The 17,650-nt window shown below is 34.1% G+C and overlaps 1 protein-coding gene across 12 annotated transcripts in view; it reads right to left on the bottom strand.

Annotated features, from left to right (window-relative positions):
* The window catches only part of CEP170 (centrosomal protein 170), a 106,877-nt gene that overhangs the window by 52,727 nt on the left and 36,500 nt on the right, over positions 1-17,650 (bottom strand). For all 12 annotated transcript variants that reach the window (XM_072856471.1, XM_072856480.1, XM_072856478.1 and 9 more), the window contains 5 exons: positions 17,357-17,412; positions 17,085-17,247; positions 14,801-14,935; positions 5,942-6,418; positions 2,666-3,312 (listed from right to left, as the gene is read on the bottom strand). In XM_072856471.1, coding sequence (XP_072712572.1) covers positions 2,666-3,312; positions 5,942-6,418; positions 14,801-14,935; positions 17,085-17,247; positions 17,357-17,412 — 1,478 coding nt within the window. The remainder of the gene's footprint in view (positions 1-2,665; positions 3,313-5,941; positions 6,419-14,800; positions 14,936-17,084; positions 17,248-17,356; positions 17,413-17,650) is intronic.

A 17,650-nucleotide genomic window follows, 5' to 3' on the forward strand; every position in this document is an offset into this window, starting at 1 on the left:
ATTTCCTGCATGCCTCTCTTGGATTCTCAACTCAAAGAAGAATTTCACACCTTGATTTTTGACAAGTTAATGCCACTCTTGCATTTGTGGTTTGCCCTTATGTTCCTTTCTAGAGAAAAGAGTAGACTCTGCCTACAGGAGTAAGGTTAAGGCTAAGGTTTCTCAAGTGACTGAGTCACACTGAAAGTAATCTTTGGATATTTTGGTCATTCTCACCCTTTCTTTCAGGAGAAGGGAAAAAAATACGCAAACCCAGAAGTATTTTATTCCATAGGAAATTCTTCAGGTAAACCAGACATGGATCTTAGCACCATTCTAATGTAAATTGTTACTGACAAGACTGCATTATCTGTGCAAATGTTTTAGAATGTTATCCTTGCTATTTGTAGTGCATTTTCACGCCCAATCCTAGCAAATGCAACTCCTGAATGTCAGTTAATCTTTTGACCCCACAGACACTCTTAAATGAGACTCAACTGAGCAGGCATCATAACGGCTGAGAAAAAGGACTGACTGGTCAACAAAGAAAGAGAAGTTATACTTGAATTATTGATAAAATGTATACCATTAATTCTCTTAAATCCTCAGTAAAGCAGGAGAACAGTCAATAGGCTAACAAAAGTCCTTGTTTTATTCCGCACTTACTTTCAGCGAAGTAACAGAATCCACAGCATTAGCAATTTAAAATAGGAGGGAAGCAAAGCTGAGCTCAGCTGGAGGAAGAAATTTTGGCTTCCATTTGGTTTTGATTTTCTTCACCAGCTGTTTTTCTGCACTTCCTAAAAATAATATCATACTTCTTTCATATTACCAAATCAAATAAGAATTGTGCAGTAGGACTCTTTGAACTGGGTGTAAAATATACTGTTCATAATACTTCAGTACAGATACTCAGTGAAAAAAAACAGAAGACCTCAAAGAAAGAACATCTCAGATTTACTTCCTAGTAAATCTTTAATTTCTAGTGGTGACACTTTTTAGGTTAGCAGTAAGGGGTATTTATGATATCCAAAAGCTTTTTCTACAACACTAAGAATATTAAGAGTACTTTACTACCAACCCTAGTGCATACATTCACCTCCTGTTCCTGAATCTCTCCTGTAACAGGAGAGATTTGTTTCAAACAAAAAACTGACCGCGGATATCCTGAACAGATATTAAAGACCACAAATAATTTCTAATCTTATTAAACATTAGACAGTATTAACAGTCTTATAAGGTACATAAATTGTCTATTTCCAAATGTTGTTATTTTTTCTGGTTTCCAAATAAACCCTGTTGCACAACTATACTTAGGAAAAACAGGACTTACACATTTTCTGATGCAATTTAATCAAAGATTTATAACTTAAGAATTAAATGTAGATATTTGTAGTCACTAAGCCAAAGCAATGACATTCTTTAATATTCACTTGCTTCTTTGGAATGCTTTTAGTTCTCAGAAGCTGTTTGAATACTGACTCGAAGTCAAAAGTCTCCTTTTCAGAATCCATAAGAGGCGAAACCATTATCTTTATGATTTTATTGAAGGAAATTGTCTTTATTTTAATCCCTCCCCTCCCAAACGCTCCATAAACACCTTTTATAAAATAAAATAATCTGTAATAACATTTCCCATTTTGCCGCTATGTCAGCATTTTTCTGCAAAATCAAAACAGTGAAGCTAGCTTGTCTTTCAAAAAATATTTTTCAACATTTAGCCAAAGTTAATTCTAAATGTATTAATGTATTTGTTCAGCTCTGAAAAAGTTTTAGACACACAAAATCAATCCTTAGATAATTCTGTAACAAGTAAGCAATGAATTTCCTGTTAAACTGGCCACAAAATTGCCTAGATTTGGATGCCAGCATTCTACCACAATGGATTGTTTAGGAAAACACAACAATAATGGAAAAAAACCCCTCTTCAAGAGTCAGTTAAGCCAAATGATTAAACATAGCTTCTCCTACCCGTATCTTCCTGTTAAATCCAAAGAAAGAGTTATTTGCAGTTATTTAACTGCAAATATGATTTGTATGGTTATTTATATTGTAACTTATATTGTTACCAAGAAGCAAAAGTTACTTGGTCATCATAAGATTCCTAAGCCTAATGAAGCATATACTTATTCCAAACTAGGAAAATGACATTGCTATCATATAAACATTTTTGGAAAATGAAAGCATTCTTATACTTACTCTTCATAATGGATGCTGAAATTTAAGTTACTGTTACTGAATGTACTTTTTGTATAAGTACAGAAAACATTTACAATCTATTTCTCTATGATAATTTGGATGGAACCAATTTATATACTGAAAACTAGAGAGAACATAGGATTTTAAGAACAGGTGAGTATTTCCATGGGGACATAATAAATTCAAATCTAACAACTCTCATTAAAAAAACCAGTTAATTGAATTCTGTTGCCTAGCATTCTTACAGTACTTAAATCTTTTGAAAACGCATTAAAACTACCAAACTAAAAGAACAGCAGTATCAAACAGGAATAATTTTTAGCCAAATGCCTGCTGCTGCTTTTATGACATTCCATATTTCATCATTATAGAGTGGCTTATAAACTTGTATTATTGCAGCAGCTTTAATAAGTAGAATTGAAGTGGTAGACTGTTATCCACACATCACATACCACTTTAACATCAGTATACATTTCAGGTTTCTCACCTTGTCAATCATTTTACGGGCTTCCATTTCTTCAGAATTGGGATTTTCCAACTCAATAGTGTAAGTACCTTTGTCACTCTGGTCATCCTCATTGTCCTTTTCAGTAGCAGCAGAAATATGTTGGCTTTTCAACTTTTTGTCCATCTCCTGGTTCTGACTAGGCCTATGGCCAAGGCTTCCTGAACTCCTTAACAATGCAGCTTGTAAGACAGGTAATGCAGCAGAGGGTTCTTCTGATTTTTGTTTTAAAAGTTTTGCATGAACACCATGTACCGCTCTGTGATGCGATGAGCTAGCTTGCACAGATGAAGGGACTGCTTTATCTCCTGACGTAGGTTTCACTCTTTCAGCTCGTGCATGAGGTGTTGGAGATGGAGATTCTGGGCACAGAGCTCCTACATTCTGAGAAAAAGAGTAAGAACGTCTCTTGCGAGGATGGTCTTCATCAAAAAACTCAATCATAAAGGCAGTCTGACTCAAACCAGCTTGCTCTTGCTGCGTTTCTGTGGCATGGACTTTCTGGTGTGACTTTTTCAGCTCCGTATGATGATGCCTTAAGTGTTCTTCAAGTGCTGCCCGCTTACTATAATGCCGGTGTGCACCAGCGTTTTCTGAATCACTTTGTGTACCATCATCATGCTTATTCCCTAGAAGCAAAGCAAAAGAATATATAGCACAATGAGGAAAAAAAAAACAAACCAACAAACCAACCCAACACATATAAAAGAAACTGGCGAACTAAGAAAGAAAGAATTTAAAATTCATTTTCTGTTTAGACTCCAACAGCTTTCATTACCTGGCTCTGCAAATTTTGTACAGCTCCTGGTAATGCATTCAACTTGCTATGAGTCAAACAATGAAACACTTTATAAGCTGATCAGTAACAGCAGTGCATTTGAATTACCCTTTTCTTCAAAATTCTCATCTGTGAATACTTATCAGTGACTTACAAAAGCCAGTATTTTACCAGCTGTACTACACTATGTTTCCCAATTATATGAATTTTGTTACACAACCAGTTGATTACAAATGACTACTGAAACATTCTAGGCAGGGTTAAGAGGAAAAAGAAAACCCTACAATAGTCCTTCTGGTAGCTGAAAATACCCATTGAGAGCCACAGTTCTTGTTGTTGGATTCCTCACACATTTACAACAGTTTATTATGAGGAATGTCTACTGAAAATTGGAATGAATTCCTTATTACTCTCTCCAAGAAGTACAATGAGTTTTTCCTTCATTCCCTCCCCTCAGCATCTGATGTATGCATGTAAAACGGTTGTTATTACTTATTCATTCCACAAACTACCTTGAGATCTATGAATAAGGAATACATATTTAATAAATCATACATATGCATATAAATATACTTTGTAACGACACCTGAAAATGCATGGAAGGCTGGATACTCATACACAGTAAGTCACATTTAACTCAGAGCAACTTCATGTACACTGAAAGTGTCTACGCTTTTAAGTTTTAGCTCAGTTCCTGGGAAGGAACAGTTTTACTTTCTTTGAACTCTTTTGGATCAAGTCTTACTCATGTATACATAGAATGTACAATTTATTTTTTTTTCTATTCTCAAGACGATAGGTTTTTTTAAGGTTTTCTTACTTACATAGTTAGGATACGCAGGCACTAGTCAGCTAAATAGTAATCACATATTGGGAAACCTTACTTATCAGACTAATAGCACTGAATGCACAGCTGAAATCCTAACTTACATTCCTGTTTGCTACTTATTTGTACAGTGCCTACGAAAATGATGTAATGGTTCATATACTTCCAAATAATAACAATAAATATCAACACCACAGTGAACGTCATATAAAAATAATTTTAGCAGTGTGACTTCAGTACGGGATATTGTAAGAAAAAGCTCAGGAGAAAAAAAAAGTTGTTTTTTTTTTTTAAATCAAACTTTCAAGTGGCTAGGTATATTCTCTACCCTTACGATCTGAAAAAGTACAAGTAATGAGTAAGAATACAAACAGATCACAGAAGGTTACAAAATTCAGATATTTCTTATGGCCATATGCACCCCATAACTTACACCTCTTTCAGATGAAAACTTATCAAAATTTGAGGAGTTTCTGACAGGAAAGGGCTAAGGCCTTGTAAACAAAGCCCTTCCTATTTATCAAAGTGACATGGCTAATATTTTAAAGAATGTTCATGAATATAATACAGTATCATGAAGACCAAAGAATGCTCTGTGATATACTCTAGAAGAAGTATTATGCTATTATCTTAATCCTAGCACATTTCTATAATTCTGTTTTCAAAATTTTATTTTTTAGCTTAATTTGGAGAAGTCAGCCTTAAAAAGCAGACTTTAGATCAGTAACACAAAGCACATTGTATCCAGTCCCAGCTGGTTTACGAGCTAGACATGATAATGTTGCAGAATGAAGAAAAATGGGAACTGCAGAGTTAACCTGCTGAAATAAAAAAACAAAAATAAGAGGGACTTGAAAAAGTTCTTCAGAAGTTTTCATTCTGAAAGTTTGAATGTCACTGGAATCTTCGTCTGAACATCAAAACTACCTTCTTCTCTATTCTGCTAAGTGGCATCCAAAAGAAAGTACACTTTTCACACTTAACATTTGATTTAATTTTATTTGAAGTGTCACTGCAGCAAATGAACATGTATGATCACCTGGAACTCCATTCAACAGCAACATTCTTATAAATACAATACTCTGCAAGCTTAGTATAAAAATTGAAGTTCTTGGTCTATTTCAGATTCCTGACTCAAACTTGACTCCATCATACATGATCGATTTAAGCAGAATAACTATATGATGTATTTTTTGCCATAAATGATTTTCTTAGAGCACATGAATATTCACAGAACATATGCTATTGGAAGAGTTGCTAAAAGCGTAAATTGAACTTCAGAGCTTTGATTCTAAAAAGCAATTCAGCTTTTTAAAGTAATGCTTGGGAAAAACTGAAATATATGAAATTTAACTAAGGTTTGGGGTTTTTTCCTTTTTCCTTTGAAGATCAATGTTTTAAATACCTGATGTTTTCAGCTGTACTACAATATCTCCAATTAGTATACTTATTGTAAGACGATTAAGGATTTGGTTTTCTATCCTCTTTTAAAGACTTAATACTGCAATAAAATTTCCCAGCACAGATCCTTGCGCACATGTGGAGCACCTGTGATTTCAACTGAACTCCACAAGGGCTCAGGGATCCACTCTCTGGATGCTGGTGAGGAATCGTTGTTTTCAGAAATAAGCACAGCTGGAATTATTCACTTTACCTTTCAGTCTCTTCAAGTACACTGGAACGTCACTCTTAATACTTTTGGAATCCTCCTCTGTTGGTTCCCATATCATTCTAGGAGGATTGTTCTGTGCTAGCCAATCTGCTACTTTGCTCTCTGCAGCCATCATCACTGTTTGAAGTCCAGGCAGGTCCTGACCACTGGACGAAGAAGGCTTTTTTGACTTGTGACGCTGTTCCGATGTGAATTTTGTCACGTGATCTTTGATTGTTACTTTTCCTGGAGTGTTGTCATCAAATTCAATGGTAAAGGAAGCATGCCCTGCACCTGCTGCATGGGGGCTTTGGGTGTCTTTCGTTGGAATTTCATGAATAGTGCTCTCTGCTACCTGTGAAGGTTGCTGGAATTCTTTTGTAGGGATTTCAAAATAACTTGGCTCCCTACAGAAAGGATAAAGTTCTTCACTTGCAGCTGCAGATTGCTCCTCAGCTTGCTTGGCATCTGTGCTGCATCCTATTAAGAAAAATAAAAAATAGATTTCACAATACTTGGGAACTTCAGGTTCTTCAAGAAGTTTCCGAACTCCTGTAAAGGCCACTTGAGCAATTTCTGGAATAAACAGTAAGATTGTGGAGAAGATTGAGCAACATAGTTCTGGAAAATAATTCCAGAATTACATATAAAAGGTATTACTGAAAAGACAGCACAAGCTTTGGCTGTAAGGAGTGTAAAGTGGCAAAAAGCTCACTTAGAATTTGTCGAAGGAAATTTGCATTCCAAAAATTTTTAGATGATGTAAAGGTCAGATGAGTTATTAGCACATGGAAAACAGGTAAATCACATTAGAGAAATAGTTGAGATGATCATTACTGCAATTCCAATCTATCAGAAAAATATCAAATCAAGATGCCCCCAAAACAAGTGCTAGTGATCTGGCTTTCATCTCCTGCAGTGGACAGCTGGTATAATTTTGTTTGGTAAAATACTTTGGAAAAATAATTCACACATTACCACAAGATAAACATTAATTCTGACTTGAAAAGTTTAACACTGATAAGCACTGGAAAGCATTTTGGAATTCAAATACTTTACATTTCTACAAAAGATAAAAGCAAAGAATTGAGCTAAATCCTACTGTCATCTGCTCTTGTTTTACTTGTTTCCATAATTTGTAGATGAACAGAAAAAGTAACAATAGCTGGAAGCATGCAGAACATTACCAAACCATACTGTAACTGGGTAAAGAAAGCAGAATGTGGACAAAGCACAGGGTAATAATTGAAAGTCCCACTGTATAGCCTGAACAAAGGTTAAAGCTTCTTGTGGTTGCAGCAAAGCTACCAATGTGCCTTTAAGAAAACAAACCTTATGGTTGCATTTCATGAACTAGTAAGCTAGCCAAAATATCTGGTGTAGAGATGTGCTATAAGCAACAGATGCTTGAGATGTTAGCAGCAATGGCAAGTTACATTCCAGCAAAAGAATTCTGAATAGTTCCTACGTGATTTATCATGAACCACATTAAGATGTTTAAGAAATCATTTTAGGTTGCCAAATAAAGGAAAAGGAATGCAATTAATAGATTTCTGGTGCTAAAAATAGCCACACTGTATCAGCTGAGACAGTTAGCATTTGTGTATGAAACTGTTATGCAATACGGTAGCAATAGAAACATTTATCCTAGAGTCAGGAGTTTAAGGGGTAAAGGATGCAGGACGGCATATGCCTATGCTGCTCTTCACAAACACATGCTTCTTGTGAAGATTTAGGAAAAGGTTAAAAATTAAAAAACAGAAAAGGATGGTAATTTGATACAGAGAAATAGAACTAATTAAGGGACAGCATAATAGCGGGAAAAGTTAAAAAAAGAATGATGTTATGGAGTGATAACAAAAATAGTACACATTCTTTATTATTGCCATGATTGGATACCAACAGGATAAAATAACTGATGCAGATAACACAGCTGTTTTAATTTAATTTATCTAAAAGTAGCTGTTGCAAACACAAGAGATGTTCAGAATTCAGACAGTTTTTATATTGTGCTGTTGCATTCCAAGAACACCCTAGCTAATGCTTTTCACTGCACTGTCAACTACCTCATCTCTGTGGAGTAGTTTTCAAGCACTACATCAGAAACTCACTACTCCCCTCCCTGGGAAACGGAATGCCTTTTTAGTCCCCTTCATGAAAACACTTATCCCAGCAGACAAACAATATAGAATGAATCTATTTTACTCATGCAAGGGTCATTAAAAAAGCTTCTATGTTTAGACAGAAAATGTACAGAAATAAACAAAAGTCACACTTCCCAGCTACTAGATTTTAGCTAAACTACCATCACTTGCCATTTATTTCATCCAGCTAACAAGCTGGAATGGATCGAGTTCTAGTAGGATCAAATCTAGAGCCCGGATCCCTACAGTATGCAACACCGTCATTGAACAGGAGAGTAATCCACCAGGGAGCCAGTTCATATGTACCTTATTTTTCCCCTATTGTTCTATTCAGAGCTTCAAGCCTACAATTTCATGCAATTCCTGTAACCAATAATTAAGCAAGATATAGTGTTCAATGCTCCTTCTAAACATAACTAATACAGTATGTTTTGAGAAATATTTATACTTTTGCGCCAGGTAAGAGCAACTTATTGGCCACACAATAAACAATATTTTTCAGTAAATATGAAATAACTGGTTCATCACCATCTTTTGAAAATCATAAGATTGTAGCCAAACTGCATCAGATGTATAGTAGGCTTAGGATGAGGGGATCTATAACACTGGCTTTTCAGCACTGATGGACAACGTCATAAAAAAATTTTCCCTGTGAAACTCGCTTGCACCAAACTTAACATTTGAAATCAACTGTTTATACTATAATATGCACAGTATTTGATTGCAATATTTTTGATTAAACAGATGCTATAACATCGTTTGAATCAAAATTATGACAGAGTTTAACCAAAAGAAGTGAGAAACAACTACAACTAAATTGTAAATTTTTCTAAACTAGAAAAATTCTTAGAAAAGATATAACGAAAAATATCTGAAGTACAAGTTAATTTTAATTACTTAAAAATCCTATTTTCAGTCTGAAGTACTTGCATTTTTAGAAGAGTTAAATATATCAGAACTGATGAGAATAAGGGATTGAAAACAATGAGGAAACAAAAAATTAATATGGATCCTGATCTGAACCACCCTTTGGAATTTTTCACCTGAATTCTAAATGCAAGTCCTGGCAGCTTTCTAAATATTACAAAGTGTGACCTATAAAATAGCCTTACCTTTGAAATCCTATTATAAAAAGTCATCTGCCAAGATGAAGGAAATTATATATCAGACTAAACACAGAGAGCTTTAAGAGAAAACCCTCAAGCAAATACTGCAGATAGTGGTCGTCACAGCTCTATAATTTGAAACAGAACAAACATAGTATCTGTACAGCAAAAAAGGCAATTGTGTGGAATTTAAAGTGTGTTTTGGGAAAACGAAGGGAAGGATGTGTTGTGAACTGCAATCTCTGCAGGAACGGAAGAGATTTCTGAACTGGCAAGAGTGAAAGGAAAGGGGCAGAAAAAGAACCAGAGTGTCTGTAGAGAAGGAGCTCTCGCATTCCACAAAGGTCTAGAGCTACAAAAGACAACTGTGCAAGAAAGGCAAGCACTAACTATATCTGCTACACAGGTGTAGTGAGACTATTAATGAAATAATAAGTCTAGGAGAGGCTAAGAGGGAAACTAGGTAATCTTTGGGAAATCATAGGCTTAACCAAATGGAGATTCAGGGAGATTCTTTACTAGAATAATTTCAGAGATGATCATCAGAAAAGCAATATTCACTTTGTGACACTGACAGAATTGATTACACTTTCTAGGACTTTTTGGTTTTTAAAGTTTTATTTCTTAATCTGTTACACACACAAACAGTCAGAATCTTAAAATTTTACTTGCCAGCCTGGACAAGAAATGTCATAGGTGTTTTGTGCTATTCAACACAATCTATCAGATATGCAAGAAATTGCCTGTGTATATGCATATATTACCATCTGCAAAGACAGGATGAAACCTCAGAAAATATTTTCACAGTCTTCAGATTTTTTTAGAAATGTTATTTTTTTTCTCCCTTAAAAATACAATTTTAAAAATAAATCTTGTAAAAGAAAATTATCTGGAATTTAAAAATCACTTCTTGAAAAAATGTCTGTAAACCTGGAGCAAAATATTTATTTGCAGAAGGTATAAGAAGCAGCCAAAATATCATATTTACACAACACTCAAAAATATTTTTATATGTTAGCTTTATATTTGGTACTGTGCAATGATATGTTTAATGAAAAGAAGCTGAAGTTAGGGCTTTCAAACGCATAACAGAATTTCTTTTTTTCCTTTCTCCTTCTCTCCATATTACTACTTTTTATTTCCCCACTTACCTTTTAGGTTCTTTTTTTGTTTATGGCTGAAGCATATTTTTCATTAGTTATTTAAATACAAGATCGTGAAAAATACATATAAATGATGCACCTAGTATTAAATAAGAAGATTTTTGTCTTTTAATGTTGTCATAACCTGTCTTATGAAATAATATCAAAATTGCTCTCTCTAAATAAAAATATAAAATAGTAGCATATAGAAATCCCCACCTCTCATAATAAATCATTTAACTGTATATGCTTTAAAGGAGTTAAAGTGAAAACTAATCTTAGTTAAGAATATTGCTGTGATGGCTCTAAACAGTTCTGCAAGCTCCCTGTGACATACCATGCACATTCGCTGCTATAGCTTTGCAAAGCAATCCTTACATATGCAGCACTTGCACATATTCCAGGCCAAAACTCAGCAAAATTCTAGAACAAACTTCTAGGAACTTTAATGCTAATACTAGTGATTAAACATGTGTGTGTAAGCTCCTACACATACTGATTACACTGGAATTTCTAAAGTAACAGCCAGCCTGCTTTACCTTAAATTGACACTGTTTCTTAAAAGTAAGGAACATGTAATGGGATATATTGTTATGCAATGCTGGAATTACAAAATACTTCATGCCAAATGGAAAAAATTACTTCAGATTCTTAAAGCCTGTTTAAAAATTTACTTCTATGTTGTCTTAGATTTCTGGTAAAGGCATTAATGATGTAAAATTCTACGACTACTACTGAGATCAGCAGAGAATGCAGTTTTTGCTTTTCCAGGAAGTGAGAGTGTAACACATGGCAATAATAATAATTACACACCCGGTAAACTTGCCAAGAACATGTAAGTTTAACACCTACAGCATAGATAAAGTCACATCATAGGTGTATATGCAAATGTTCATTTTAATACGGACTAGTAGATCTACAGATCATTAAATTAGAGCAACATGCATGTCTGAAAAAGCAGAAAGGTTTTTTCTGCTGAAAATTTTCCAGGATATTCTGCTCTGTTTGCAAATAATTTCCATTAGTGAGTTTCCGTTGTGATAGAAAGACAGTAACATTGAAATAATCTTATTAACCCGAGACCGTAAAGACTAATTGTCTACAGTTGGCTTAGCAGAAACAAATCTCCCATTTCAATCTCCTCATTAAACCTTGCCCCATCTGTTATAATTCATGTTTTCTTTTCTATTCCGCGAATAATCGTGTACCAAATCATTAAAGCATGAAGCAGATTCTTCAAAGGATTAACTTGTTAAAATTATATCAGGGTTTATCGATTTGAGTTACTGAACAAAAAGTTTAAGAAGTACGTGAATTCACCTGTAGTGTACTTACTTTTAGGCAGTTTATATTAGGAAGCATGTTCCAAATTGGTGTTTTAAATACTTACTACAATTTAGCCCATGAAAGAACAAATAACTGCATTAATCTTGAACATTTTTTATTAAATTAAAGTTCATTTTTATTTTAAAAATATCCAAACATGACAGTCTTGCGAAGTTTACAATTTGCTTTCATTAAGGTGTTTCTTTATATTGATTTCCAATCGTTGTATTCATCTATGTTATAAAACCTAAGTGCATGAAGAAAATACATACTAACTTGCTGAAAAGTAACTTAATGTTTTCATGGAATGCAATTGTAGGCTAAGGGGGCCCGAAAAGCTTATGTCTTTATTTTATAATTGTATGAAAACATTCAGGATATTTTTTTGCACACTTCTACACAGACGTAGTTAGTGTTCTGAGATTGAGGAAATGTGTCCATAGAGGCAAATGTCAACTCTTATCTGGTCTGTCTTCTCAGGCTCTCTGCCAACACTGCTAAAAAACATCTACAACACTCAAAAACCAGACTAGTAAAACATACAACTAATGTCTACTCAGAGATTAAGTGATTGGGATAAATAAATCACTTGTCTATACATGGGATTTTAGTTCCACATCCTCCCAAATTAAATTGTTTTGCAAAAATGTCCAGTTTTGGTTTTTTCCCAGCAGTGTCTTCCTATAACATTTCACATAAGCTTTTGCTTAGTATGTGCTTATTCAAACTGAACTCCATTCTTGCAGATTTATTAGTCTTTCAGTTTGAGGAAACAGAAGCTATTCCTACACTCTACTTAGATTAATTGTATTCTTAGGAGATAAATTCATTATGAAACAACAACAACATAAACAAAAGAGATTTCTAACATGTTGTACATTTAAAAAAAAAGAAATGTTGTATTTGCCAAGAAGGCTCCAGGCCCAAATTTTATATTTATATATAGTGTATATATCTGGAAAACAAACAAACAAAATCAGTTAAACACTGTGGAAAATATTAGTCCATCCTCTCTATTCATCATTTACCTTATAATGACTTCACTAAAGCAAAGCCCAGCAAAAAGATCCCCATCACTGAAGTTCTGTCCATAACCTATTTTAATCTACTACTGAAACAGATTGTACCTCCTTGATTAGTTTGGAGGAAGTTGGAATCTTGTTTTTCTTTGAACTCAGGAACTAAGACAGACACACTGACCACTTCTGAAAAATCTCTTGGTAAAATAAATACAAGAGCATGCAAACCATTTGATGCAATATTGCTTCTGAAAAAGCAATTTACAATCATGAAAAAATAAGAATAGGCATGCTACTAAATAGAAACTGAAATCTTGTGTCATACCTTGTTAATGGCATGGCATCAAACCCACAGACTTCAGGATATTACTTTTTAATAATCCTATATTTAATGAGGGCAAATAACATGCACGTTTTTTAAATTAAAACAATGTAGATAGATACGAGTATAAAAAGCTTGATGAATTAATATTTTTGTTATATTAGTTTGCTACAGACATTGGCATCTAAGCAATAAAAACACAGATACTAGAGACTTTACCATCCCTGTTTTGGCATATACAGCAAGATAAAGAGTCACAGGTTTTATAGCCAATAGTTAATGCTTCCTGTAACCTGGAAAGTAAGGAGAATGACGTGGCTAGCAAGTCTATCAATGGCAAGACTTGAAGGCAAGGACTTAATTCTTTTTCTTTGTAACTGATGACTTACGAGATTTTTTGTTTTGAGAAAAATGGAAGTGGAACAACATCTAACAGTCATTGCCTCTCATTATTATTGCCATTAGGAACAAAATTTGTATTTCTTAGGAATGCTTAGAAGTGTTTGAAGAACACATTTCTAGACAAGATTTGAAATGTAGAGTTATAGATTACTAATGTAGGATATTAAACCTGTATTTAAAAAGCCTCCATAGGAGCACACATAGCATACTCTACTTACGCTGCGTTATGGTAGAGAAATTTTTCACCACAAAAAACACCAAGTAAGAAAGCATTCTATAACTGTACTGCATTATGATGCAGTTCTTTTATATGCAACACAGTTGTTTAAGTTGCATGAAAACTGTCACTAATTTAAATGTTTTCATCTGGTTTCTTTCTACTAGTCCAAATCTTAACAGACTTACTTTACTGACTGAGTCATGACAACTTGAGACTAATATGAAAAAGGTCATTAAAGGCTATGACAAAAAGTTAACTCCAAAGATGTTGACTTCATTACACTGAAGTGTTAGTTTAGTTTGATTTTACATGTTTTCAGAGTTTATTCCAATTCCTGCAAAATAGGATTCATGATAACCAAGGCAACTACTATTACAGGAAGAGAGAAATCCCCACCTCAGTTAAAGTACTTTAAAAAACTCCAAGCTTAAAACTGTTGGGCCTTAAATGCGTATCTAAACAGCTAAACAAACATGGTTGAATTTTGTCCTAACTTGAGTAAGTTTTAAGGTTATTCTCTTTACTAGAATAGCAGTCACTTTATTTATATGCCTGATGATAGATTTAGAAGCCTAATTATAGACATTGAGATTTAAGTTTTGGCAATACATACTGTGCATAGACAAGCTAACTAAAAAAAAATACCTGTGTTATGGGGAAATAAACATTACCAGTTTAACTTTAGACTACACAAATCTTTACTGCAAGAACTATAACATGTAATTTCCACTAATGGAGCATTATTGAATTACAGGAGAGAATGTTAGCATAGATCACTTTAAATAGCTAAAAGTCAAATACAAAAATAATATAGCACCATTTATTTTCAGAAATTATTTTGATAAAATATCCCTACGCAATCTCTAATTTTGAGCATATAAAATGACAGATATAGATTAAATCGATAAATAAGACACACTGGATCAGGCAACATCATTTTCTATATTTACAAATTAGATTATATACTACAAAACTGATACATTATATGTGAAATTAGTCTCTGGAAATGCATAGTTTCTCACAGAATAAATTTTTGAAACTAACTTAATTTTAGTAGGCTTTCATCTATGCAAACTGTGTACAAAACTTCCAAACATTAATATCTGTTTAGTTCCCTAGTTAAGAATATATGTACTTTACTAAAGAGCACAAACCCCACAAAAATAAGACAACAGACTTACCTGAAGCCCCTGGCTCATGCATTTTTTCTTCATGCTTGCTATCTGGCTTACAACCACTTTTTTCATCAGCTTCATCATCACCCCACCAGGCTGGCTGTCCATACAAAGGTGTCCCACGAGGCATGGCAGAAAGATCTATAAAATCAGTCCAAAGCAGAGGAAATTACTTTTCTGTTTAGTTGTGATATTTAGGTTAAAATAACACAAAGAGAGAGTCATTTGCTTGGATCGTTTCTCCTGGAAGCTGAAGTGAATTGGTTGCATGCATTTGCCAAAATACAAAACAAACTTGGAGGCTGGATAACTGATCTGGGTTCTAAATATAAAAGCTTACTAATGACCTGATTAAAACTTCTGGCACAAATGTTTATGCAAAGGCAGCTGACATCTCTTATTGTTATCCTGACATATCTGTAAACATTATTTTCTGCTTTCAGTTTGAAGTCATCAGCATAGCAGTACATTCCTAAAAGCTGTCCACTGCTATTTCTGAGAAGATTCTCACTTTTACCCACATTGACCTTTCAATGAAATCTGAACTCACTGCATGAAAAACTGATCAAATTTTGCAATGTTGACAAGGTTCCAAATTGCTGACAGCTACTACACAGTGCTGAAAGTTACCTTGTGTGACACATTACTGAGCACAACCATTTTAAAATATTTTTTAAAAAAAGGAAATAGTTAAATTACAGTACAATTAAAATGCTATTTCTTATATAGGATGTATACACATGATTAAACACATTTAAACATAAAGATTAAATAAGAAAAAACACACTGATATAATTAAGATTTCTACCTTGATGATAAATTGACTGGACTAGTTTTGACCTGATCTCTTGGGAGAATACTCCACCCCATTGAGATTTAGCTATTCTAGTTATCATACAGATGTTCTAAAGATACTTTAGACAGTCTTTATATAAAATCATATGATCTGTTCAAATCCAGCTTAGTAGCTTGTCTGTTACTTTGCCTATCATGAATTTCAACATTTTTACTCAATGTTTTATTCACTGCCATTCCAAAGATGAAATATAATTTCATAGCCATGCCAAAAGTTTCAATATGATTTGAAGATACTAAGTACTTCTTTTTTTAAGCAGCATTACACTTTAGTCAATACTGAATTGTTTTTAAAAACTTGATGGCTGATGCTTGTGCAATTAGCAATAGTAAATAGCTATGGATACATACAGCAACAGTGAGAATCAATCCCCAAAAAGCTTCTGAGAGTTGCACTCAAATATAAATCCCTATCATTAACTTTGACTGTTACTTTTGGAAGAGTAAAGAGAAAAATGGAAGATGAGGATAAAAAAACCCCACTGTGCCACTTTATGAAAATTTAAGAGGACCCGAATGCTGAAAAGCCATATGGAATAGGAACGCTGAAGTACTGGATAGGCTTTATGTACCCTTAATAGGATGCTAGATCAGCCAACAAAACAAACAGATTAACTAGTTATACCACAGAATCCTATATGTGGGGAAGAGAACTCCTTGAAGTGTGTCTTCCAGAAGAATGGATTAACCCTAAACAAAACTCTAAAGCCTTGACCTAAGGACTCAGATGTAGTCAGCTCCATATTAAGGAAGCAACAATGCCTGATTCCTTTCTTTCTTGTGGTTATCTCCTGTAGTAACAGGTAACACAACAAGTTACTATAAGATGAACAACAAACTTTAGCAAGCCTCACACTGAAGTTAAGACACCCACAGCAGAGCCACCATGACACATTACATAAATATGAAAGATGATATAGAAACAAGACCGAAGCTACTGTTTCTACAAATTTTTAGACCACAATAGAACACTTAGGTTCTATCCTGATGCATCTAACAATGAATGCTAATATCTATAAAACAAACCAACCAAACCCCCACCTGTTTAAAAAGGAAAAAAAAAAAAAAAAAAAGGCGCACTTGACAATGGTGGTAAAAAGCACAAACTGTTCCTGAACAAATATTTTCAGTTAAACTGCAAAAAATAGCATACTTTCCTGCCACAAATGCTGAAAGTTTGTGGTTTTGGGAAAGAGAAATGCAAAAATCTGATAAATGCTGATTAAATGTCCCTTTACAAGTTTTCTTAACATGCGGATACTGCAGTAAAAAAGGCAGCAATTCAATTCTGAAAGTTATTAATTACACTTAAAGTATGTTTAAAATGTCACGTATGTGGAGTTTCTACTATCTATATAATTTCACAAGCATCCTAGCAAAGCAAATAAATATCCTTTCCAAGTTTGTGTGCTTCTGCAGCAAAAATGAACCTTACCCATTGATTTCTCTTCAGATTTCAGTGCTTCTGTAGTTTTGTGGTGCACTTCAGCTGTGGAGTCTGTTACCTTGGACTCTGAGCTTTTGGAGCTGGTTTGCTTTGACCCTTCTGCCTCTGAAGATTTTTGGGATAACTGGAGTTGGCTTGTGAATTTTTCATGCTACATGACATTAAACAGAGAAAAAGACACCCTCAAAAAGTGAAAAAATCCCTATGTTACCAATAACTACACAATCACAGAAGAACATCTAGGAACTGCATGTTGTTACCTTAAGTGCTTCTTCAGGGACTCTCATCTCTCCCCTGACGACAGTAAAAAGATTAGTATGTAGGAAATGATAAGGAAAACATTGGAAAGATTTATCAATTCACAAGAGTATTTTACACAAAAGCAACAGTTCTGCAGCCTCTTCTGCCATTGCAATGGTGACGCTTGTTCTACAAATATGTCACTGTTAGGACTAGCATGTACAATTATACTCATCAAAGTAAATGCACAATACAATTATTTACCATTTGTAAATAGAACATTGAACAGATACCTTAATGTTGTAATAATACAA

Source organism: Ciconia boyciana, chromosome 3, assembly GCF_034638445.1.
Source record: "Ciconia boyciana chromosome 3, ASM3463844v1, whole genome shotgun sequence".
Classification (NCBI taxonomy): domain Eukaryota; kingdom Metazoa; phylum Chordata; class Aves; order Ciconiiformes; family Ciconiidae; genus Ciconia; species Ciconia boyciana.